Source organism: Notamacropus eugenii, chromosome 4 (assembly GCF_028372415.1).
Source record: "Notamacropus eugenii isolate mMacEug1 chromosome 4, mMacEug1.pri_v2, whole genome shotgun sequence".
NCBI lineage: Eukaryota > Metazoa > Chordata > Mammalia > Diprotodontia > Macropodidae > Notamacropus > Notamacropus eugenii.
The window spans coordinates 11,862,846-11,889,211 of NC_092875.1; the positions used below are offsets into that span (position 1 = coordinate 11,862,846).

General features: G+C 48.3%; 1 protein-coding gene across 2 annotated transcripts in view; it reads right to left on the minus strand.

Moving 5' to 3' along the window:
- Window positions 1-26,366, minus strand: part of LOC140498969 (septin-2) — a 116,841-nt gene that overhangs the window by 72,764 nt on the left and 17,711 nt on the right. For both annotated transcript variants that reach the window (XM_072599800.1, XM_072599801.1), the window contains exons 2-7: window positions 25,487-25,535; window positions 22,850-22,952; window positions 18,183-18,269; window positions 16,744-16,867; window positions 11,596-11,730; window positions 11,071-11,188 (exon numbers count right to left, since the gene is read on the minus strand). In XM_072599800.1, the coding sequence (XP_072455901.1) occupies window positions 11,071-11,188; window positions 11,596-11,730; window positions 16,744-16,867; window positions 18,183-18,269; window positions 22,850-22,952; window positions 25,487-25,510 (591 nt within the window). In that variant the 5' untranslated portion in view covers window positions 25,511-25,535. The remainder of the gene's footprint in view (window positions 1-11,070; window positions 11,189-11,595; window positions 11,731-16,743; window positions 16,868-18,182; window positions 18,270-22,849; window positions 22,953-25,486; window positions 25,536-26,366) is intronic.

Genomic DNA, 26,366 nt, shown 5'->3' on the forward strand with positions numbered 1-26,366 from the left:
CCCTCAACCTGTCACTCTCCTTCACACACACAACTCCCATGCCCAATCAGTCCTGTCAATTCTGCCTCAATATCTCTGCCATCTGTCCCCTTCTCTCCACTCACAACACAAGCACCCTGGGTCTGGCCTTCTCCTCCTAACTGATGTTTCCCCATGCTACACATAGCTGCCAAAGTGACATTCCTAAAGTACTGGGCTGCCTACATCATTCCCCTACTCCCATGGGAAGTTCCAATGGCTCCCAAGTACCTCTAGAACCTCTGACATTTAGAGTAAGGCTCTAGCCTCCTTTTACAGGCTTATGACACATCACTCTTCTTTGCCCTTTATATTCCATCCCACCTGGCCAACCCAGAGACCCACCTCCTGCTTGACACCAGCTCTCTGCCATGTCTGGAACACCCTCCCTCCCTCCCTGCATTCACCTTGGTTCCTTTAGGGGTCGGTGCCACTTGCTTCCCCCATTACAAGTACCTTCCAAATTTGGAAATGACTCAAAATATTTTGCTTTTGATTCTCCATAGAAATGGTCCACCCTCACATGGAAACACATCTCTCCTTAATGTAAGCTTCTTGAGAGCAGTAAATACTTCTTTTTGTCAGTGTGTCCTCATGAATGACATGGGACCTGGCCCATACTACACCCTTAACAAGCGGTTGCTGAATTTTTAACTGGAAATAATAAACTGCATTTTCTCGAAAATGTTTGTTCACTAAGACTTCAAAAAACAATTCACATGAGCCCTCCCTCCATTGCCTACAGCAGAAAGTCATTTCCCATGTGTTTATTTTCATTCTTAGCAACACTTTTTACATTGTTCCTTTTTTTATACTGCTCCTTTTTTAAAAAAAATTTTTCAATTAAAAATTTCTTCTCCCTTTCTCTTATTTCCCTCCACTAGAAAAGAAAAAGAAAAGAAAACCCTTGTGACATAAAATGAACAGTCAAAGAAAACAATCTCTGAGGATTTACTGTAAATGGTCGTGACAAAGGTGTGAACAACCTTGAACAGGTTGTTGTCCATGTTCAGTAATTCAGTCATGTCTGATTCTTCATGATCCCATGGACCACAGCGTGCCAATACTGTCCATGGGGTTTTCTTGGCAAAGGCAGTGGTTTGCCATGTCCTTTTCCAATGGAATAAGGCAAACAGATGTTAAATGACTTGACCAGAATCCCACAGCTAGTAAGTGTCTAAGGCCAGATTTGAACTCAGGTCTTCCTGACTACAGGTCTAGTGCTCTATCCACTGAACTCACTTTGAACAGGTACGGCTTTGATTAGATAGAGGGATGGCCTTGTGGATGGTGCCTAAACCGGGAGCAGCTCCAAAAGAGATTGTACTGTCTCTCAGGGCAAAGGAGAGGCCCCCAGGAGCACCAGAAGGAGGCAGCCAGTTACCAACAATGGCCTGAGCATAAGATGTGGTGAAAGATTCGTGGACAAGGACACACCTGACTGGAAGAAGGGAGATGGTCACAAAATGGGCATGAGAAATATTAACTGGGCATCCTGAATTACCCTGGATCCCTCTGAAGACCCAAGGGAAGGTCTCCAGGATTTATAGAAAGATGAGGGCAAGAAGTATACAGGACACAAAGCGGGCAGAGATTTGTGACCTTCCTGAAGAGACCAGAACCACATGAGAAAAGGTCAGACAGTCATTTTCCTGGAGGACGGTTAGTGCCAACCCTAAAGATGCAGAGTTGGATCAGATGACCTCCTGAGGTCCTTTTCAGCTCCAAAGATCTACATAACAACACCCACCTAAAGGATACCCAACCAACAAAATAGCAGTATGACAAAAGTCATGAGAGAAGACTGAAATGAAGCTGAGTAGCAATGCCTTCCGTAAGACAGAGGTGCTCTTTAAAGGAGAAAAAGCAAAGCCTTCCTGTGACCGCACCATGAGCAGACAGTCACATGCCAACATGTAGGATTAACCAAGTGATGACCTGTGACCCCACAAACATTCTTCCACTAATGAAATGCCTGTAGAGGCACAAAAACGTAAGCTTACCTCGAACTCCAACACTTTAGAAAGGACACGCTCTTTGACAAGGGGATCCCTTCCATAATGACAACTAGTTAGAGGAACCTTTATTATGAGGAAGGGGGGCACTGTGATCCTGGGGGTTCTCGTGGCTCAATATCTGGATGTGTATATAAATGTGTATATGCATACAAATGAACGAATGTATATGAGTGTGTATAAATTCCCTAAGATGAGAAGGTCTGCCAACCTTTAACATCCTAGAAGCACTGGGATACTGTACAGCTTCCTTTCCTGGAAGCCTCCTATCTCCATAAAGTGCATAGGGAATGAGAGACTATGATCTGTCTAGAACCCTAAGTGGTTTTCAGGAATTTACAGCTGTTCCTCTTGAATGGACTAAAAACATTTCCCATGCAGGCTAAAGTTGACGACCTGTCCCTTCCCAGAAAGTGCATGGCCACTACTCAGAGGCTAGGGAGTCTGCCCAGAAACTCCAGCCCTCTCTTCCCAACAACCTCAACCCCATTACTCAAAGTCCGGTTTCCTTTTCAGACACAGCTGTCCTTAATCCTGCTCTTCTTCCCACACGAGGGTCTGTTGGCACACAATGCAGCCTACACACCACCACGTCCCCCAACTGACAAATGGTCACACAAAGTACAGTCCCTGGTAACCAATACACTTCAATATTCTAAGGGATCCATCTGTGCACTACTTGTTGGCGTGAACACTCAGTCCCCCAGGAGGACCACTCAGTGACTTTAGAAATAATCTTCAAAAATTATTCTTGCCCATTCAGCGTCAAGCCAGATCTAGAATGAGACCACACAGCCACTCCATCCTGGGACCAGTATTTGAAACCTTTCCAGCTTGGGTAGAACAAAAGAGAGCAGGTCATCTGAGGTGAGCCCAGCAGTATCTTCATGCTGCCACAAGTCATCAAGGGAGAACTTTAGTAGAAGAATTTATTCTCTGTGACCCATGATAAATTCAATTAAAATAATTCAGGGATAATTGGAGAAATTCAAATTAAAAACATAAATTAAAAACAAACAAATTAAAAATGCAAATTAAAACAACTCTGAGGTACCACTCATAAAATTAGCTAACATGACAGAAAAGAAATGACAAACGCTGGAGGGGATGTGGAAAAATCGGTTAGAGTTGTGAAATGATCCAACCATTCTGAAGAACAATTTGGAACTAAGCCCAAAGCATCATAAAATTGTGCACATCCTTTGAGCCAGCAGTACTACTACTGGGTCTGTACCCCAAAGAGATTATGGAAAAAAGAGAAGGACCTACATATACAAACATATTTATAGCAGCTCTTTTTGTGGTCGCAAAGAACTGGAAATTGAGGGGATGACCATCCATTGGGAAATGGCTAACCTAGTTGTGGCATATGATTGTGATGGACTACTATCATGCTGTAAGAAATGATGAGCAGGCAGATTTCAGAAAAACCTAGAAGACTTCTATGAGATGATGCAAAGTGTGTTGAGCAGAATGAGAAGACACTGTATAGAGTAACAACAATATTGCTCATGAGGATCAACTGATGACTAACTACTTTGATCTATGTAACGATCCACCACAACTCCATAGGACTTATGATTTAAAATGCCATCCAGTGCCAGACAGAAAACTGAGATTCAGGGTGCAGACTGGAGCATATTGTTTCCCCTTTCTTTTGCATGCTTTGTTTTTCTAGAACATGACTAATGTGGAAAGATATTTGCATGACTTCATATGTATAATGGATATTGTATTTCTTGCCTGCTCAATAGGTGAGGGAAGGGCTGGAATTTGGAACTGAAAATAAAAATAAAATTTAGAAAAAAAACAATTCACAAAATTCAAACGGACAAGGAAAATTCACATCTTGCCAAGATGTTTGGATTTCACATTTTGCCGCTGATAGTCAGAGTCCTAGTACCTCAAAGCCAGAAAGGTTGTCAGGGTCATCAAGCCTACCTTATAGCTGAACAAGAGTCCCTTCTACTACCCACCTGACAGGTGGCGGGCCAGCCTCTGCTTGGAGACCTCAAGGAAGGAGAGCCACCTTTCAAGGCAGCCCCCATTTCCCTTTAGCCTAGATCTTCACAGACATCGAGCCTAACTGGTCTCTCTGCCACTCCTCCTGGTTGTCCTCATGCCTGAAGACTAAAATGGCATCATTATTTTGGAATCAAGGCCCAGCATGTCCAGCTGTGGCTGATCAGACTGATACGAGCTCAGAAGGCCCTACCCCAGGTGAGGCATGTATAGTCCACATAGACATTTGGAAGGAAATGTTTCTAAATTTGCACATCTCACCTTTCTACTTCCTAGGGCCCAACAGAACAAGGCCAATCCCATCTCTGTTTGACAGGCTTTCCAAAGATTGATCAAAGCTGTTTTATTCCCCAAGCTTTTCTTCTCCAGTTCTTTCCTCCTCTAACAGAGACTCTAAAACCTTCACCATCTTGATAGCGCTCCTCAGGATGCACTCTAGATCACCAACTTCCCTTTTAAATGGCAACGTCCAGATCTGGACAAAACAGCCATGGCGGAGGATGGGGGCGGGGGCGGCCTTCTTATCTCCCTACTCTCCTCTTCCAAGATCACACTGGCTTGTGTGAACATACTGCTGATTTTGAGCTCAAGGTCCATTCAACTCCCCAGTCTTTTCAGAACTTGACACTTTGGGCAGAGTACAGGTGCAGGGATGGACCAAGTGTCTGCCATCTGAGGTCTGGGGCTTGTCACCAGAGGGCTTTGTCCCTGGGGTGTGGAGGGGGCTGTGACCTGTGCCAGTGAAGAGCATGTACACAGGGAGGAAAACAAGTCAGTAGAGTACTGAAATAAATTCACTCATATAGAAAACAGCCATAACAGATAGGGGAAAAAACATCAAGAAGAGATTTCCATTCTTTCCCCACAAATTCATAACACCTTTCAGGGCAACATGAGTCTTCATTTAGCAAAATGCAAAAGGACTTAATTGAGTCCAAACTGCCCCGAAAGGAAACATTACACCCAATTAGCTAGAAGGATGGGCTGGATCTAATGAAATGAAATTTAACTGGGATAAGTGTCAAACTCCATATACAAACTCAAACCATCTAGTGCATCGCTCCAGGCTAGGGGAAACTTTTGGCTAAACAAAGGTTTCACCGGGAAATGGCATGGGGGCTTTCTTGGCCCACAGGCTCAATGTCAGTTCATGACAGTTGTGTGTGTGTGTGTGTGTGTGTGTGTGTGTGTGTGTGTCTTGTGAAATCACGATCTGTTTTGCCCCAGAGGCCAGAACTAGGAGCACAGGTAGAAGCTGCAGAGCAGAACTCTTCTCGACATAAGGAAAGGTTCCTTCCCACTGGAGCCATCGGGCTAAATGCTCAGGAGACAGGAGGAGGCAGCCTGAGCTCCAGCAGGGAGACGTCCTGCGGTGGGCCCTTTGAAGTTCGGTTCTATGGAGGCCACAAGTTGTATCTTCTCCAGGAGAAATCAATCCTGACTCGCTAAGTCCTGGAGAGCAGGCAGGACAGCCTTGAGTCTGTGTCTTCATGCTTGTCGGCTAGTTAAGTTTCTATTCCACGGGAGACATTCTAGAAGGTGTTGGAGCTACACAAATAAGGCAGACCCTGCTCCAGACTTCTGGGCCAGTAGACACACAGACAAGTTAGAGGAAAAGGTGAATGTAAGAAGGTGAGATTGAAAGGAGGAGCGGACGACGGTGAGGGGAGGACATTCTAAGCATGGAGCACAGCTGATACAAAGGCATGGAGGGAGGTCGTAGAATCTCAGTTTCAAGGCTTGGTTGGCATGTAGGGTCCATGAACAGAGAAGGTAAGAAATAAGGCTGCAAAGGGAAGCAGGAGTCAAAGTGCCCAGGAACGGGAAGCTAAGCTAAGGAGTGCGCAGCCTTTCCCCTCAGAGATGATGGGAGCCTATCAGTTTCTCAAGCAGGAAAGCTCAGAGACAAGCCAGACCCAACAGCCTCGGCGGTCCTTGGGCTTCTGGGACACCTTGGCAGCACTGCTGTCTCTGAGGGAACAGGAGGCGAACACATGAAACACGAAGCCCATTTAACTTGTCAGCGGTGGCCGGGATAAAAAGGCAGCAGAAACAATGGAGGGAAAGCCAAAACCAGGGGCGCAAGATAACACAGCACAGCTGTGAAGCCCAGAGCCTTCCTGAGGGATAAAAGAAAGGCAATAAAAACAAACTCTATTTCATGCTTCAACAATGAAACCATTTTGCTTCTCCTACCGTCCACTTTATTAGTCTCCTGAGGTTCTGTGTTTCTGAAGATTAGCTTCCCCTGGGAAACGTAAAGCAAGGAACACCGCCAACACCCAAGTGCCAGCTCCCTCCCATGAAGTCATGCCTGCAGGCCAGCTTCCTCCAGAGCTTCCCATTGGGGGGGGGGAAACTTTGGGGGAAAGGGCTTTGAATTCCAGCAAGACCAAACAGGAACGGCTCCGAGCGGAGTTTCCTTCTCAAGAACTCTATGCCTAGTTTGAAAAATCAAAACAAAAAGTCCCAGGCCTCAGATTGGCCGCCAAATGGCAGCGACTTCTAAAACCTATCAGCTCCTGTGATCATGACAGCAAAGCCCCCAACTCTCACCGTTGATTACTCACCTTCTCACCGAGACGTTCGGAGCTGAAATAATACACAGTCACTTCCCCTGAGAAAACACACCCGCTTCTTTCTTGGAACTACTTGACACACTCCTCCACAAAACAACACATACTTGGAACGACATAATACACGTCTTTCCTCAGAAAACCTGTGCGTACAAATGTGTCATCGCCTCCCAAGGAACAGAGATGACTCCCCTCATTGTCATTCCTTCAGCCCGACAGGAAGTAGCTCAATGTCACATCATCACAATTTTGTTGTCAGGGTACATCAATCAGCTTGGCGTCTTGGGTTGTGACCCAAGGCCTTCTCAGATCCTTCCAGAAAAAAGTGGCATCAGCAGCAGGCCTGCTCCCCTCCACCTCAAGACATGGTGAGGTGCCTTGAAGGACCTTGGTGGTGGGTCTGGTCCCTTAAATTAAATTAATCTTTCTTTTTTCTATTTGGAACTGAAATTAGGTTGGTGCCAAGGGCATGAGGCATCAAAGGGGCAGAATTAAGTGGCATTTCGCTAAGAAACGCACCCATTTACAACAGGATGCCCCGTTCAAGGCCTATAACCACTTGCCAATATGGAAAGACTAATCTGTGGGGAGAGAATTCCACATTAAAACAGAAAATCCATGGATAGCTGCTAATGGCAGCAGGCTTCCAAAACACAATGTTAAATGTTAAGATGCGGATACCAGGCAATTGCTGCAAAGAGGAAAAGAACAGAAAAGAAGGGCCTCGTGTGCCCCAAAATGTTTGGTGGTAGCAAAGACCTGGAAACAAAGCAGATGGTCATCATCTGGGGAATGGCTAAACAAACTGTTACATAAAGCTGCAAGAAACCATGAGCACAATGGATATGGAGAAGGATGGAAAAGCTCACTAGGAACTGATGCAAAGCCGAGTAAGCAGAAGCAGGACAAACCACAGATGCTACAATCTTTCAGAGAAATGGCCATGACAAGAAAACAGCCAAGACTGAGAGCTACCAAACCCCAAGCCTGGCCCCAAAGAGGAGAGCTGAGAAGGCCCCTCCCCAACATCTGCTATAGGGAGACCATGGCGATTGGACACAACATTTCTCATCCAATTTCTTTAATATGTGGCTTTGTTTTGCTCAACTTGTACCTTTTCAAAATTTTTTTTATTTTATAGAGGATGGTTCTTTGGGAGAAGGATGAGAAGTGGGACACAGTGGGAAATGTAGATGATGTAAAAACAAAAGGTATACTACCAAATTATTTTGAAAAAAGAGTAAAATGTAGAGAGAGAAAAAAAGGGAGCTTTTTTTTTTGGTTAATAAAAAATACCCCATTTCCCTGATCTTAAATAAGGCCTCCCGAAGGGTATCACTAGGCTGTCCCAAGAGTTCTGAGACTGGGCTGGAGTACATCTTAGACAAGATTCTTTCAAGGATGGCTCCATCCACAAGTACAGTGGGCACTCCTTCCATGCCTTCTCACGTAAGGCAACTCTGATGGCAACAGTGGTGACCTTCCTCTGACTCTGTTAACACTTCACAGATATGAGAGCAGCCTTTGCTGCACGCCGATGCTCCTTCTTTCCCAGGCGCTCTTGTCTCTGAGCTCCACCAACCACTTCTCAGGTACAATTCAGGAACATGCTCCAACCTACACAGCCCTGACAGGTGCCCTTCTGCATTTCTTAAGCATCTCTTAAGTGTTGGCCTGTCCTACATTTCCAACTGCCAGGCAGGACCCTCCACCCATAGGGCATTAGTGTCTCTATTTTCCCACATCCCCTCCAGCATCTGCCATTTTCATTTGCTGTCATGTTAGCCAATCTGATAGGTGTGAGGTGGTACCACCTCAGAGTTGTTTTAATTTGCATTTCCCTAATGAATAGTGATTAAGGGTCTTTTTATATGACTACAGATAATTTCTTTTGAAAGCTAACTATTCAAATCCTTTTGACCATTTGTCAATTGGGCAAAGTCTCTTATTTGTATAAGTTTGGCTCAGATCCCTATATATTTGAGGAATGAGGCCTTTATCAGAGAAACCTGCTATAAAATTTTTCCCCAGTTTCCTGTTTTCTTTCTAGTTTTGGCTGCATTTGTATTGTTTGTGAAAAATTTGAAATTGCATGTCATCATAATGATCAATTTTATCTCCCATGATCCTCTCTGTCTCTCATCTGTTCCTGTATCCACAGATCATTTTTCCGCTGATCCTCTAATTTGCTTGTGATATCATCCTTTATGTTTAGATCATGTGCCTATTTGAGCTAATCTTGGCACATGGTGAATGCCGGTCTATGCCCAGTTTCTGCCAGGCTACTTCCCGGTTTTCCCAGAGGTAAAGCAGGGCTTCTTTACCTTTGTTGGCTCTAGGGTCCCTTGGCAGTCAGTCTGGGGAAGCCCATTAGCCCCTTTTCAGAATCATATTTGCCCATACATAAAATAAATACACAGGATTATAAGGGAAACCAATTCTACTGAAAGTTATCGAAACATTTAAGAAACGAGTCCCCACATAGCACATTAAGAACTTCGAAGGCAACATTACTGAATCAAAACATTCTTACAGCTAAAGATCAACTGGCAAAGGGTTCATCCAGGAGATATAACCCAAAGAAATGGGCTGGCCACTTGTCAAGAGTGAGAGATAACTCAGGGACAGACAGTCTGTGTAGTCCATTGGCATCTACATGATGTCAAGGGAAATGGAGGAAGGCTCCAACAGGAAATTAATAGAAAGAGTTCTACAGAAAGGGCAGGCAAGTCTGGATTGGGATCACTATCAGCCAACTGTGAGGAGATCACACCTCCATTTGAGGATATGGCTGGAAATCTCACTGCCATTCTATAAGGAGTAAAGATGAAAAAGAGTCCCATGGCCATTAGCAAGGGAAAATAAATACTCTAAAGATAGCAGAAGAGTTTGCCATATAGATAGTCCCTCTTCCCTGTACCTTTCATCCCACAGGTTTCCAAGTGTATGTTTTACTTGGTGAACTAGAACTTTAGGAAGGGTGGTAGAGAACATTTCAGATTAGAATAGTTGGGGTATTGGGGCAGCTAGGTGGTGCAGTGGGTAGAGCACCAGTGCAGGAGTCAGGGGGACCTGAGTTCATTAGCTATGTGGCCTTGGGCAAGTCACTTAACCCCAATTGTCTCATCCTGGGTCATCTCCAGTTATCCTGATGAATATCTGGTCCCTGGATTCAGATGGCTCTGGAGGAGAAGTGAAGCTGGTGACCTGCACAGCCCTCCCTCACTCAAAAACAAAGTCAAGAGCAAGTCATGTCTATTTCTCTGATGGCACGGTCTTCTTTGGCAACGAAGGACAAACACACAACACAAGTTGGGGCATTGGAGATGGAAGTTGTTACAGATGTGAAGAGTAAATGGTACACAATGATGTCCCCTGTTTTCTCTCTTACTTATAACTCTAACAACGAAGTATCAGGTAAAAATTTCTCTACTAATAGTTTGCAATTAAGTGTTAATAATTATGACAGGTAACGAGGAAAGTACTTTACATATGTTAACTCACAACAACCCTGTAAGGTGGGGAATGTTTTTATCCTCATTTTACAAATGAAGAAACTGGGACTGAAAAAGTTAAATGTTAAAAGGCAAAAGTTAAATGACTGGACCAGGGTAACAAAGCCACAAAGTGCCTGAGGCAGGACTGGGTTTTCCTGACTCTTTGTCCAGAGCTCCATCCACTAGGATGCCTAGTGGCCTAATTATAACGTCATGAAGAAGGACTGATATGTAGAGGGAAGGAAGCCTACTGTAATGGATCATTTCCTAGAAAAATTCTTGTAAACCAGAGCCATCAGGCATGGCCACTATAATAATATCTTCTACATCTGTTATACTTTAGGGTTCTTTATCCCCAGCTCTCTGTGAGATAATAGGCAATGTCCCACCATGTACAACTGACACAGAAGCAAACTCAGGCCAAGACAAGTTGAGGGACCTGCCCAGCGTAGGACAGCCACCATGTATCAGAAACAGGTCCCCGACCTAGCTCTGACCCTTTGCTCTCACACATTCTAGGCCCTGGAAATCCTTCCTCTCCATCTCAGCCTGGTGGGTCACTACTCATTTTTTAAAACCCAACCCCAGGGCCACCCCAACCACATGTTCCTCCAAAGTCAAAATGAGGTTTCTTCTAGAAATGGCCAAGGAGATCACCATCCTGAAGGTCGAAGTGTTCACTTCTATGTCCACATTTCAACCTACTGCAATACTTTAAAAGGAACATTAAACCCCTACATCTTTCCTGCATCTGAAAACAAGCACAGCTCACCTCCCAAATTCACGCTGGCCTCATTTATAAGACTTGCCCTAGGAGTGATAGTGCACTAGGTTTCTAAAATCTTCTTTCAAACAAACAAACTGCCTGCCCACTCAGCCTCTCATGATGGCTCGGGCTCTTGGGTTGGCTAGAGGCCGCAGCTTCCCACACATGGCACCTACCCTATGTTTCAGCCTCTCCCGCTCCTTTAGCGTCAGGGTGTCTGCCTTGGCAATCACTGGTACAATGTTCACTTTGCTGTGAAGTGCTCTCATGAACTCCACGTCCAAGGGCTTCAACCTGGAAGGGCACAAACACTTGGTCAGTGAGTGACCCCCCACTCTGAGAGCACTAGTCGAGTCAGAAGCAGAGAAGGTCATGCTCTAGAATAAAAATGCACATGATGGCAAGAACCAGTCCTTCAGATGCTTAAGTCAGGACTGAAAGGACTCAGGGAGGAACTATACGTTTCCCATCAAAGTTCATCCTTTCTAGCAATAACTCAATGCCACAGCAGAGTAAAATTAAATTCCTACAGGAATACAGAAAAACAGCGTTGATCCCAAAGACGCTCTTAAGGGAGCTGGCCAGCTGACAGCCCAGGAATGACCTAGCTCCCCAACAGAAGGTTTGTGTTGATTTGGGGGCAGCTGGTGGCTGAAATCCTGGAACTGCCTTGGATCAAAGTCTCTGCCATTCTTACTTACCCATGCCCAAAGGGGGAGATGAAATAGAAGCAGCAATGGACGCGGTTGTCCACAATATGGCACCTGTTCAACCCGCTCTCATCATGAAGGTACCGTTCAAACTGATTATCGATGTAGTAGATGATGGTTTTGAAGCTACAGTGTGAGAGGGAAAAAAGGTGGTCAAGCTCTATGTGAAGTGCAGCCCAGGAATACTCTGGCGTAACTGGGCAATCCAATCCCCCCCATTAAGTGTGTCAGTAAATGGGGGTTATAATGCTGGAGAGAAAAGGAAAAAAAACCAGGGAGGAAAAGATGAATACTCAAAAACACCAGCCCCCAATTAAGTGATATTTGCTGATTCCGCAGGAGAGACAGCATAGCCTGCCTCATGGAACTACAAGCCCCAAATGAAAACTCCTGCCACATCCAATGCCTGCCCTTCTGTTGGGGAATTAAAACACTGCTCATTGTGTGAGAGTTTTCTACCACCATTGGGTTATATCGGGAATAACTGGGCATTCATTTCCATAGGGAGAGCGATCACCCTCATGCTGAGATATTAAAATTGGGTGGAAAGAAACAAAGAGGACCACTCTCTGACAAATGACTGGTCCAACATAGCCTCCCAATTAACAGCCAGGTTCCTGGAGTTAAGCAGCTGGTGGGGAGGCTAACAGGGGAATGCAGCAGAACCCCAGATACAGCTGGTCTCATGAAAACAGAACTGGACTCAGAGGCTGGAGCCCTGGCCTCATGTGGCCCCAACACCTACTATCTTGACCACAGGCAAGTCACTGAGGGATGCTCATTGGCACCATCTTCCTCACATCTTTTCAATATGGACCTGCTACGAGTGTGCTCTATGGCAGCTTGGACCACAGCTGGACATCACCCAGAAGGCAATGGAGAGGTGCATGGTGGGTGGACACAGGCTGCACCCCAGACCCAAGGAGGCACTCCGGAGAAGAGCAGGTTCCTTGCACTGTTATCTTTCCAAGGACAAGGAGGACAAGGAAAGGAGGGTAGGGAGAGTGATGGGAAAAGAGCCTCAAGGAAAGACATTTAAAATGCCCAGAAAAGCAGGAGCAAGTTCTGCAGGAGTCATTTCTGGCTTTCCCACACAATCCTCTCTTTATAGTTCGTTGGCTGGTGAAATGTTTGTCTTTGTTGAGTTCAGGATGAAAAAGGTCATTGTGAAAAGAAAAGAAAACGCGGCCAGCTCCAATGTTCTAGTTGTGACCCTCTCTCAGTCTCAGTTTCCTCATCGGTAAAACAGAGCCCAGGGCAGCCCCTCCTGAAGGGCCAGCCGGCTCCTCATCCTAAGGCCCTTCCCAGCTCGGACAGCTCCTGCTTTCCGTCCCCTCCAGCTCTGAAACATGGTGCTTTTAGGCCCTTCCCAGCTCCAGCAGCCTAGGAAATGCCTCAGTTGTGAGCATCCTCCCAAGCAGTGATGGTTAGCCTTTCCAAAGCCATGTGAGACCTGGATACCAGCCTTGTCTGTGTCACCCTGAACTCTCCTAGAAAGGTGGTAGGCTGAAAGGCAGACAATTCCTTTGGTTCTCAATGGGCTCACCATGGCCAAGGTGCCAGGAGGGCAAAGCTCCAGTGAGTTCTACCCAAGTGGGAAGGCTCCCAGTCCTAGGCTGGGTCTAGCCAAGACCGAGAGGATCAATGTCAGGATGGCCATAGCACAATGAGTCTGGTGGTCACCAAGGGGGCAGTGCCCACCCCTCCAAAAACCTCAGCTCCTTGAAGCTCAGGATAATCCTCGTGAGCATCTCAGGGGAACCTGAAGCCTACACAGTAAGGGGAGAATATTCCTGGCCTGGACTTCAGTGGAAACAGGCTCAATTTCCACATCCTGTCCCAGCCTGGCTGCTGTAAATCCCCTACAGATCTGGCCCGGCAAGCAATGCACAGTGCCACCTGACTTCCAGGAAACACCTGCCTTGACATCGCTCTGCTGTCCACACTCCGGAGCAGGGGCACATGTTGTATTCATATTCCAGCAACATCCACGGCAGATGTTCCACCTTGGGGGGGTAAGGGACACCCCGAGAGAGATAAAACAATCCCTATTGCTAGAAACATGCTGAGATCAGAGGCCAGAACCTCGTCAAACTAATACTGAGTGAGAACCCAGGAAGGGGCGGTGAGATTGCCAAGGCCACCTACACTGGCCTGCTGGTCCTGCACTCCTGGCCTAGTGCCCCACCTCGACAGGCCACTCAGCCACAGCTCCACCCAGTGACCCAGAGTGGGCCGCTCTTTGCCTGAAGACTTCCAGCGAGGATAAACCCCCTAAGCCACTAAGAGGTAGACCATTCCAACAAGGACACGTTTCTTCAGTGAATGCTCCATCCACAAAGGCAGATAGCTACCCATCCTCACTGGTTCACTCTGTGCTCTACAATCCGGGGCACCAGCCCTCCTGTAGGTCCTCACAGGACAATCTGTCTCTCAGCCTGGTACCTGTTGCCAGCTGTGATGCTCTCACCTCACTCAGCTTCCCTGAAGACTTGGCTCAGACCTTACCTTTCTTCCTAGACACCCTACAAAGCCTAGGGCCCTCTCCGAAATCACTGCTGCTTCTGTCTTGTACACACACTCTGCATGATCTCTCTCCTCTTAGAAGGTGAGCTATACGAGGGCAGGGATCCCCAACAGTGCCAGGCATACAGCAGGTATTTAATCAATGCTTGCTGACTGCCAAAAAAAGAATGCCAGCTATTTTTTGTACAATGGCTTCTAAAAAGAAAATTCCCAGAGAATTCAAGTCCAGCACGTGCCTGTTCATTCCACCAGGCCAACCCTGTCCCTGTAGCCCTGGCACTGCCCCCTTCCCGAGGCAGGGAAGAGCACCCTTGGAGACCTAGAGAGCAGAAGGGGCAGCCAAGAGCCAAGGCAGGAGAGAGAGCACTACCTTATCTGCGCTACAATCTTGGAAGAGGCGCTGTTATCACCCTCATCTTACAGTGCAGGGAACTGAGGCACATGGAGTTCAGGTGACTTGCCCAAGGTCCCACAGTTAGTAAATGGTAAAGGTTGGATTTGAACTCAGGTCTTCCTGACTCCAGCCCAGCGTTCTGTGTACTGCAGTGCCCCCTAGAGGCCGAGGTTCTTTGCCATCTCCAGCTAACACAGGCAGAGGCCCTGCAGGCTCACCGAAAACTTTTAAAACATTCTCCAGCTCTGAGTCTTGGCTTCTTCATCTATAAAGTGGGGATAATGCTGCATGCCTGGCCGCCTTGGGTGACCCCTGAAATCATGATGACAAAGTGCTTGTACCCAATCCCAGATGGGTGTCTGGGTGGCAGGTGTGCTCCAACATGGCAGCTCCCCATTGGTCCATCTCCTCCTGGAAGCTGCCCCCAAGGCCTTTCTCCTAGGACAGAGGTGACCAGGAACAGATGGACGCAAGGAGAGCCCCAAACAAACTTCAGTTCCCCCCAGATGTCCCATCATGCCCTGGAACTCCCACCATGGAAGTTGCTGCAGCCCTCCGCTAAAGGAGGGCCCCCAGGCCAGTGTCATTTTGTTTTCTACCACACTCCTCCACCACACCCCCACACCAGTGACCCTCCTCCTCCCACACCACTGTCACCCCTTTTATGCTCTGATCCCATTAGAATATAACTCCTGGCAGGCAGGGGCCATTTTCCTCCTTGCCTGTATTTGCTTTCCCACGGCTTAGCTCAGGGCCCAGCACAAAGTGGGTGCTTCGTAAATGAATGCTGAGTGACCACTATCCAAGGCCCAACTTGGGGAAGCTCATCACCGAAAGGTTAGCCTCAGGGCAGGGTTGAATCTTTTCAGTCAGAGATACAATGAATGCCACCTACTGGGGGGTGGGGGGGGTGCTACCAGCGCTGGTGAAGGGAATGTTCTCACTATAGGAGCATGAAGGGATACAGGGGGGCTGCTACTGGTGCTGGTCAAGAGAAGCATGGACAGATACTCCAAGGCCAGTTGTAGTCCCCCAGGTGCCCAGAAGCCCAAGGATAGCCACACTGAGGAGAGGGCTTGCTGGGGGAGAGCTTGGCAACAGAGAGAGGGAAACAATGCTGACTCTGTCTCCATCTGTGCCAGGAGCTGAGTGACCCAGACATCTGGGGCCATGGGAGTAGAGAGAACTCGATGGCAGACACCCTTTCATGAATTAAACTTCCTAAGAAAAAACAAACATCATTAAACCCCTGATGATCACAGCAACTGATTTCCTTTCAAGACATACTTCTAAAGGACCTGCTAAGCAGGAGGACTGCACTAGGCACTGAGGACACAAGTCCTCTTTCTTCCCCACTTACACAGCACTTAGAGGCTTACAAAGCACTACCCTCCCAACCTCCCTGTAATGTGGGTTATTAGCCATCTTACAAATGTGCAGACCAAGGGTCCCAGAACATAAACACCCAGATCTGAATCCAGGTCAGTTGGACCAGGAGCCAGCACACTTTGTCCTCCCCCATGGTGCCTTTCTAAAAGCTGGGGGAACAGGGGATGCGTTTCATTAGGTAAGTGAAGCACTTTGAGCTGCTGTGATTCTGCACTTTCAGCCCCTGCCTAGCATGACTGTTCACCATGTCAGGAGGGCCAAAACAAAGATGCAGGAAGGGCGAACACACTCCTCAGGACACTCTGAAGCCAGAAGTCTCCTTCACAATTGCAAGGCTGCCCTTCCCCTTGACCCTCCCCACATTTTCCTGTCCAGCCCCTCTCCCCCCACACACCATCTCACTGCAGCAGTGACATCTGCTTCAGAGGAAGTGGCAGAGATAAATCGAGAGGCAGAGAGGTCGAAGGCTCGAGGCCCACCCACCCCTTGGACAAGCTCCCGATGCTGACACTGCAGAGTGGGGCCGCCTGCTGGACCTCAGCAGGCTCAGCCTGGGCTTGGCCTTCTGGCACGAGTCCTGCCTTGACTGTACAGCACGTGGGAACTCTGTCTGTCCATGTGGGCGCTACAGCTGTTGACAGTGACCATGCTTCAGAAACAGAAATGAAAGCACCCAAGTTGACAAGCAACCCCTCATAAGACCACCTTCGGGGAACAATCCAGCTCAATCCCATTTATCCTCTGAACCAGAGGAGAGAATCTCCTCACCAGGACCTCTCTGAAGCCGTGACATCACAGGTCTGGCACCCACCAAGCCCAGTTCAACGTACCAGTCTTGACTATTAATGGCATCTCCATAGCCTGGTGTGTCAACCACCGTCAGCCGGAGTTTCACTCCTCGCTCCTCAATTTCCACTGTTGAAGCTTCAATCTCAACTGTCCTCTCAATTTTCTCTGGGAGAAAAAATGGACAGTTCACAGTTTAGATAGCCTGCCAAGACAAAGGGCCCCTCTCTCTCTAACAGGCTCCCCTGGAGGCCCTGGAGAAGCCCCCCCATGTGCAGGCCCTGCTTCCCAGAGTCTCAGCAGCCTGAGTTTGGGGAGCATCTAGGCCAAAAGCAGCCTTGCTGGCTGTCAGACATCCAAAGATGAGCCCCTGGAGTGAGTGAGTCCTTCAAGGGCAGACAAGAAGCCCATACTCTGCAGTGGGACACCAGCTGAGTTGGCAGAGCCTCCAGAGACTGAAGGCAGACTGCACATGTGAAATGCATGAAAATTCAAATAGCCTGGAGAAGTCCCCTGCGAGTCAAGGTTCCCCTTTACCTCACTCTGTGTGTGTAAGCCCACTTGATCCTCACACCAATCCTGTGAGGTATACAGATGGGGAAACTGAGGCCCAGAAAAAGGAACACTGGTCCAAGGTCACCCAGCTAGGAAGTGAGGCAGGATTCAAACTCAGACCTTCCTGACTCCTGGTTCAACAGCCTCTCCATGGTACCACCTAGTGGCCCAGGCAGAGAACACACTGGGCTTCTCCTTAAATGGAACATTGTTTGCTCAGTAGGAAAAGGATTCTAAGGACAGGAGGTGGAGAGTCAAGCTGTCCTCCAGGAGCCCCCCAGGAAGCCAATGGGCCCACTCACACACATACCCCCTTTTATGGCCCCACCCACAGCCTCATCCTAGCAGACCCCAGTCAGAGGAAAGGGCCAAGCAGGTCACAGGGATTACTCAACACACACCAGCTTCTCCTGACCATGGTAAGCTCCTCAAGAGCAGAGGGCATGGCAGCAGTGAGGTGGTGCAGGAGGCCCCCGTCCCGGAGTCAGGAGAACCTGATTACAAATCTAGCCCCAGACACTTACTAGCTGTGTGAGCCTCAGTAAGTCACTTAACCCCAATAGAAAAAAAAAAAGAGCAGAAGTCCGGCCCACAGAACAAGAGCTTGGACAGCACAAGGGAAGGGCTGTGTTGAGCCCTGCACATACTCAGGGGCCAGGCCTCTGCCTGAGGCTGGGCTGTTCCTCAGAAATTCTCTCTCTCTCTCACATAATGAACGCGTGCGCACGCGCGCGCGCACACACACACACACACACGCCAGAACTTGTCCGCTTCTGGTCTTCACCTTCCAGAGGCCCCAGAGGAAGGGCTCGGCCACAGCCCTTGGCCACATCACTGGACCCTGGGCAGGGCTAGGGCTCATCCTGCTCTTGAAAACCTTCACACCCACTGGCCTGAATCAACAAACACATGCCCACATCCCACATACCTGCAGCTCCAGGAATATATCGCTCTGGATAAAGATCGGTCAAAAACAGGCTGTTAATCAAGGTGGATTTTCCTAAACCAGATTCACCTGGAAGTAAAACCAGCAGTCCAGTGAGCTACTCTCTTCAGCATGCCCTGGCACCCACCCCAAGCTCCAGGTAGGAAATGCAGACCCCACCCCCCCACCCCCCACTGCAGCCCTGAAGGAGACCTGGAAGAGGGGGAGAGCTATGAGTGTCTACCTAAACTGACAATTCACCAAGATGTTGAGTGTAACTGATTAAACTCAAAGGGCCAATACAGGCACCCTCAAAGGACTGGACAAGATTTCTAGACCTGCCAGCCTGAATCGTGGGGGCTCCTGTTGTCCTAGGACACCCAGAAGCCCCATCACTCACGTGCACCTTCACTGTGGGCTTTGAAGTCTGCTCTGGCCCGGCCTGCCCCAGCAGGAAATCAAACCTAAGCTTTGATTCCTTTTTATAAACCATCTTAAACACAACTGCAACATGACTTCCTCTGATTCAGGACAAGGCACAAACAGATCACAGCCCTCAAAGGTCATGGCCCCATAGGTGTGGTCCCCTCCAGAACATCCCACCTGCCTAAAGCCCCCCAGGGCCATGGCGGCTAGCTACCCCTGCCACGGCCCCTCGCTGCCCCTGCCACGGCCCCCTCGCTGCCCCTGCCACAGCCCCCTCGCTGCCCCTGCCATGGCCCCTCGCTGCCCCTGCCATGGCCCCTCGCTGCCCCTGCCTCAGCCCCTCACTGCCTCTGCCACTGCCACGGCCCCCTCGTTGCCCCTGCCACGGCCCCCTCGCTGCCCCTGCCACAGTCCCCTCACTGCCCAACACAGCCCCCTCGGCCTGTAGGACATGCTGTTTGCTAGGGCCTTTTTCTTCTGTAGAGCTGACGTCTGTGGGACCATATAGAGGTAGAAGAAGCCTCTGGATTCTTGGCCAAGAGCTTTCCTGTGCCTCCCGGCTTCTCCTCTCTGGACTAAACACCCCAAGTTCCCCTAATCAGTCCCTGTGAGATGCTTTCTTGTAGGTGGTTTGTTTTCCCAAGCAAAGAAAAGAAGAATTCCAGTGTCCACAGGCTCACTGTTCTCTGGGCCCTGGGGCTGAGCTTAACCCTTAATTCTAATCAAGGAGCCACAGCCTGAAGTATGTCTGGAATCCATCTTGGGAGCCCATGCAGGACACAGAGGAAACAGTTTCATTACTCCTGGAGCCATGCCTCCTTAAAAAATCAAAACCAACTTCTCCTCCTTTGATCCCCAGTCTGGTTTATCAGAACTGGCAACAGGCTATTTTTGACTGTGCCTACAAAGCAAACCCCCCGCCAACAGACAGGGCAAGCAGCTGCTCCCCCTGAGGTGATTCAGAAGCAGGTGGGGCAGTGACAAGACAGTCCCCAAAGAAGAGGCTGCCATCTGGAAGGCCCTGAAGTCTGGTCCAGGTATTAGGTCCTCCCTATGGCCAGGGCAGCCCTGGAGAGGAGTTGTCCACATGCCGCCCCTCATCCTGTATCCCCATGGGTATAGCCGGCATAGACTTGCCTGGGTCTGGGTCACAGATGCCCAGGGGCAGAGCTGCCTGTGACAAATGCCATCTCCAGTTATAATAAGGCAGGGCCACAGATGAGACCCTGGCAGCATCTGAAGCATGGGCCAATAGTGCAGAAGGGTCAGAGATCAAAAGGCAGATCAGGCTGGGGGAAAATAAAAGTCAAGCCAGAGTTAAGGGTCCAAATGGGTCTGAATTCAGACAAAAGACATATTTCTGACTTGACTTATTCCCAAGGGTCGATCAGCTACCATGCTTAACCCCAACCCTGTCAAACTTTCTGGATGCCCTTTGGCAGTGGACAGCGTCCTCCCACCACCAGACTCTCCTTATCTTCCCAGTAACCAGAACTCTTACTTGGGCACTTTTACAATTTTAAACACTTCACCACGACCTTCCTTTGGACTTTTCCTTTAACCCAGTAAAATCAAAGAACCGCTACAACAGAGATAAAGAAAGTCACGATGCCAAGGGGACTGGAGCCCTTGACATCCCCCGGGTCACTGGGTCAGAGTTCAGACAAGCCTCTGGGCTGTCCTGGGTGGCTGGAACCTCTCAGTTCCCTTCCAGCTCCAGTCTCCAAAGTCCCTACAGCTGACTGAAGGTGACGCTGGCGTGTCCTGCTGCTGGCACCAAGCCCACATGGCCTCCACCAGAGTTGACCAAACACAAGAATTCTTTGACTACAAAAAGATCCCAAGGGGCTGATTAGCCGGTGCTCTGAGAAACACAAAATGAATGAGAACTGAGGATATTTCCAGGAGAGTAAAGACAGAATTCCTGCTGGTCTAGAGAGCAAAAGGCCCAGGCTCCACTCCGGGCCCTGCCATCCACCGGCTGGGACACAAGGGGTGTTATAACCCCTTTCAACAGGGTTGAAAACAACCATGACACAAATGGAGCAACCCACTAGAAAAAGTGGAATCAAGAGCAGTGTCCGTGGCTGAGTGTGGCCCCAAAGAGACCAAGATTGTTCAGACTACGGAGGTGGGAGCCAGAAAGACCATCGGACCGGAGTCCTTCCTTTACGCTTGCCGTCTCCCTCTGATGGTGAGCTCCCAGAGGGCAGAGACCTCAGGGGTGGCCTTCCTTGGCATGCCCAGAGCCTGGCACACAGAAAGCGCACCATAAATGTGTGGTGATGACAACGATGGCGTACTGGTTCATTCTGTACTCTGTTTCCTCTTTTTTTTCTGTGTCATAAGAGATGAGGAGGGTAGAAGGAATATTTGGAAATGAAGAAATAAAAAAATTCCAATAGAAAATTCAAAAATAAACCTATAATAAATGTGAAATAAAGTCTCAGTTTCTGTACTAGAAAGACAAGGGGGATGGGAAGCCTGCTCTATGGCTACCCCCTGAGATCCCAGGTCGTATGGGCAGGCCAGATAGTCTGAAGCGATTACAGCGCAGCTTTGAAAATGATCCTTTCGTCTCCCACATCTGGGCCTTCAGTGGCTCCCAGCATGGTGAACCAGTAGAGTGCCACGATGCTGCTTACCTGGCAATACTTCTAGATCTCATTTTTGGAGACCCCATCTTGCCATTTACCGTTTAGAGGCCACACAGGTGGAAAAACTGTTTGAGAAATTGGAGATGACCAATGTGCAAGGTCTGGTTTCATTCCCATACTAAAGATGGGATCTGCTGGACTTGTCTCTGGGCCCCAGCTCAGGGCCACACTATGTCCCAACCCCCCAGGATCTACTGGCCTTAGTACTTCAGTCTTTAATGTTTTGGCTGATCAGTTCGCTGCACTCAAGTCTTCACCTCCATCCTTCTTATGGAAATGCCATGACTTCCATCAGCTGTACTCAGGTTTTCTTAGGACCTTAACTCTACCTTCAGCCTCCCATGGCCTAACATAGTCTAAATGGGGAGGAATGGGGAGACATTGGCCTCACTGAGGACCTTAGCACTTTTGGGCCTCCTGTCTCCCCTCTCTCTCCTCTCCAGCACCTCCTCTGTGCATAAACTTCCTGCTGCATCTCTACATTCACAGGCGTCCTCTGCCAAAAGCCCTAAAATACCTCCTAACGGCCTGCAGTAACAATTCCTGGCCCTGGCATTCAAGGTCTTCCTCAACCCACCTACCATCTTCTACCTGAGCAGCCCTTCCTTGTACTAGTCCCCTTCACATCTTCAGGGCTCCTTCCAACCCCCACTCTCATCCATCCCTATCCTACCTTTCTACCTCTGCTCATACCATCCCTTCAGGCCTGGCATGGGCACCCCTGCCCCCACCTCACAACCCCATCTCCTTTCCTCCTTCACATGCTACCTCCTCCATGAAGCCCTCTTAACTTCTCTCTTCCTTCTGGAATTTCCCATAACCCTTTTTCGGACCTTTCCAAGATAGCCACCTCTCCACAGACAGATGGACTCTCTTTCTGGGTCAATCAAACTGGCCCCTGGGGTGAGGCATGTCTGCAGGGCCTCTCCCGGCACAAAGTCACTACTCCAACCCACCACAAGGATGAGGGGAGAACTTCAGTGGAAGCCAAAGTCAGAGGAGACCCAGGATCCCACTCAAAGGCCCCTCCCCACCTTTTACACATTAATCCCCTCTCTACACTCTCCAATCCAACCACACCAGCAAACCCGCTGTCCCTCCCACCTCCACACCTTTGCACTGGCTGCCCCTCATACCAGGCACACACTCCCTTTCCCCTTTCACTGCCATCACACTTCTTCCCCAAATCCTCTGTATTCATGATGCACAGCACCTTGATGTAATTATGCATGTGCATGTGGTCTCCTCCATTCAAAGGAAAGTTTCCTGCGGACAGCCATTGGTTCATTTTTCCCTCATATCCCTACCCCTCAGCAAATGCCTAACACATAATTCACGTTCCCAAACACTTGTTTCATGATTAATAAGAGGGTCTAGTTTAAATTCAATATGAACAAATGAGAGTCATCCAGAAGGATAAATCTTCAGAGAAAACACTGGCTACACATAACAGTGGGCTCGTCTTGTCACTGCAGACACCCTGACACCATCAGGCCTTGGGGTAAGTTTTGTTCTAATTAGAACTGAACCTAACTGGGTACTGAAAGCAGAGGATCCCCTAGAGTTACAACAAGGAAAGGGGCTCACCAACCACCATGAGGGTGAACTCAAAACCCTTCTTGACAGACTTCCTGTGCACCTGGTTCGGCAGATTGGCAAATCCCACGTAGCCCGCTGTCTCAGAAGGAAGCTGGGGAAGAAGACTCCGAATTAATTAGAAGGAAATAGCATACCTAATACTTGGAGGTCAGCTCGAGGGTGATGCCCCAATGAATCCTAAGGTCCTGCCGAGCCACACCAATACTCCTCAGACCAGGCAGGGCTGCCCTTGGGGGCAGGTACAAGCCCAGGGGCTGCACCACTGCTCACCTCATGCCCACCCTCCCCTGCCAGTCTTCCTAAGGCTCTTCCCCCACAGCCATCTCAATATCCCAGGCAGGGGAGCCACTGATAAAACAGAAAATTGGGGGACGTGTGGATTTCAGTCATGCAATGCTCAAAATCGCCTTGTCAGCTGGGCATCATGAAAGCGCTCCAAGGGAGTCAGCAGATGTGGGTACAACATTCCAGCTAATGGAGGGCTGGCTGTGGCAGTGAGCAACAAGATGTACACCGCCTCCTTCCCCCCCGGCCCAGAGCATCAAGGCTAGGAGAGAAGAGTGGTCTTCAGGGAGAGCCAGGGTTCCGCAATCAAAAAGAGATGGAGGAGGATGAGAAGATGACAGTGAGTTACCAGGACAAGAGTTCCTGAGGAACAATAAGAGGGCAGAGAAGGCAGGAAGGAGAGTGCTGACAAGGCCAGACCCAAAGGAGCAAGAACGGGGGCAGGGAAAGGACTATCTAGGCAACCTCCTCCCAGAAGACAAATTCATAAACTCTCCATAGCAATCTCAGGATCCACCTGAGAAAAAGGAAGTTGTAAGATCTACAGTTACAAGACTTCCTTGTATAGGACGCTCATCAAATAGGGAATGGCTGAACAAGCTGTGGTATGTGCTTAGGATGGAATATTATTGTGTCCTAAGAAACGATGAGCAGGATGCTCCCCAAAAAACCTGGAAAGACTTGCACGAGCTGATGCAAAGTGGAATGTACTGTGTGGAAAGTCAAAGCAACATAATGGGATGATAGCTATTCTCAGTGATACAGCGATCCAAGACGACTGAAGGACTTAGGATGAAAACGCCATCCATCCCCAGAGAAAGAACTGATGGTGTCTAAATGCAGATAGAAGCAGGGTTTTTTTACTTTATTTTTCTTGAATATTTTTTTGGCCTATGTTTTCTTTCACAACATGATTCATATGGAAATATATTTTCAATGACTATACATGTGCAAGCTATATCAAATTACTCTCCCTCTCAATGAAGAGGGTAGAGAGGGAGGAAGGGAGAGAATTTGGAACTCAAAATTTTCAAAATGAATGTTAAAAATTGTTTTTACATGTAACTGGGGAAAAATAAAATACTCAATAAATTTTTAAAAATAAAAAACATTTAAAAAGACTTCCTCATATACTCCCTGAGAGATGGGAGGGTGTCAAGGAGAGAGGAAAGCCTGGCAGTCAGGAGCCTTCAGTGTGACTGGACTGCTGCCCCACCCAGTGAGCTGCCCTGGACTAGGTCCCCAAGCCTCCTGGGGCCACAGCTCAGATCCTGGGCAAAATGAAGAGGATTCAAGGAGAGGAGATGTGATGCGGCCTGAGCTGCCCTTTGTCCACAAGGACAAGGAACCAAATCAAGGGCAGGAGAGTTTAAAAGCATCACAGATCTGCAGAGGCTCCGGGGATTAAAGCTGTAGATAAAAGCAATGACCCTCACACAGCAAGGTGCCGCTGTCCACTGTGCCTGTCCTGACAAGCGCATCAGCAAAGGCAAGCAGCAGTAACAATGAGGGTAATTCACATTTCTGCCTCAAGTCAGGGGTTATGAAGCACTTTTGCCATACTAACCCATACATACCCACACCCGCTGACTCCCTTGGAGCACTTTCACGATGCCCAGTTGTACAGGGTGATTTTGAGCATTGCATGGCTGAAATCCATATGCCTCCCATTTTTCTGTTTTATCAGTGGCCCCCCTGCCCATGTGGTTATGGAATGAGTCATGCTTGGTTAGGGAAGGAGGAAAGGCAAAAAAACAGCTCTGTTTCATAGATGAGAAGACAGACTGAGAAAGGGTCAAGGACTTGCTCACAATCACCGCACCCTTAAGTGTCAGAGCTTGAATTCGAACCCAGACCCTATTCCCACTATTCTGTATTGCTTCCTACCATTCAGTCTGCTCTGGGAAGAGCTCTCACATCTGCCTGGTAAACACCCTCAGAAGCAACAGCCAGCTGGAGCTTCCAGCCTGAAAGCAAAGAGCTAGACAGGCTATTATTGAAAAAAGCAAACAGGTGTGTAGGAATGTCAATGCCCTTAATTATAAAAAATGACAAGTCCATTTCATTCTTCTATGACATCCTTTACCTCAAAAGAGCTTTAATCTTTCTAACTTTGCAATCTACAACAACTCTATCTAGTAAAGAAAAAAGAAACCTGCATTTCTCTGCTGAATCTCCATCATTCCAATAATAAGGCATCATAAAGGTCTAAGATTTGGTATCAGGATCATTGCAACTTGACAGATTAACTCGAATTAGTGAACTTCTCTGGAAACGTTCTTTCTTTGCAGTGACAGAATACACTTTTCCAACTTTAATAAGAAAACAAAAAGACTTTACCTTCTTATCTCCTGACTGGGACATGATGAGTCACTCTGAGTTCTGGCCTCTGCAAGACAAAAATCATGAGTCACCTTCCAAGCTGGGCTCCTTCCCGGACATTCGGCACAAGGACCTCAAGAATCCACCAGAAATCAAAGACTTACCTTTCTTCCCAGCATCATTCACTATTATCCCCTTTCCCCTAACAAGACCAACAAGGGAAGTGTGGAGGGAAGGGAGGAGGGGAGGAGAGAGAAGCAAGGTTCAACGATTCTGAGTTATTTCCTAGATCACTGAACATCTACTTGCCCAAGGCAGACATCAGGAACCACCAGTGGACCTCCTGTTTCTCATCAATCCAAATCACAACAACTGGATACTACATGTTGGAGAATCAGGAAGACCCATCTCTGCCCCCCACCCCTCCAAAAAAAACCCCAAAAGCTACAAAACAGGGACAGGAAATGAGAAAGGAAGAACATCTGTAAGCTTGACTTTTTTTTGACAATTCAGCTACTGGCCAGCAAAGGGAGGAAATGCCTTCTTTAGGACACCTGTGCCTGTATCCTACAGAGCTTTCCTGCTCCTTTGTCCCGGGTCTTCTCTATTCTTAATCAGCCTCGATATAAACGATCCATACCACTAAGCACCCAAGAACCACCAGACACCAAGATGGCATCGATGGAGTGAACAGAGAAGACTCATGCTCAGGCCTGGAAATTCAAAATAAAAAATTCCCAGCACTAGGCAATCACCAGAGCGCCTCCTGTGTTCAAAAGAACATTTGTGCTGGCAGACTGGTTTGAGACGAGGCCGCGACAATTTAATCGGTTTGGGGAAGAACTCCCAGATATGGAAACTCCCTCTCCCAAAGCAGGGCCACCACTTAGCACCTTCA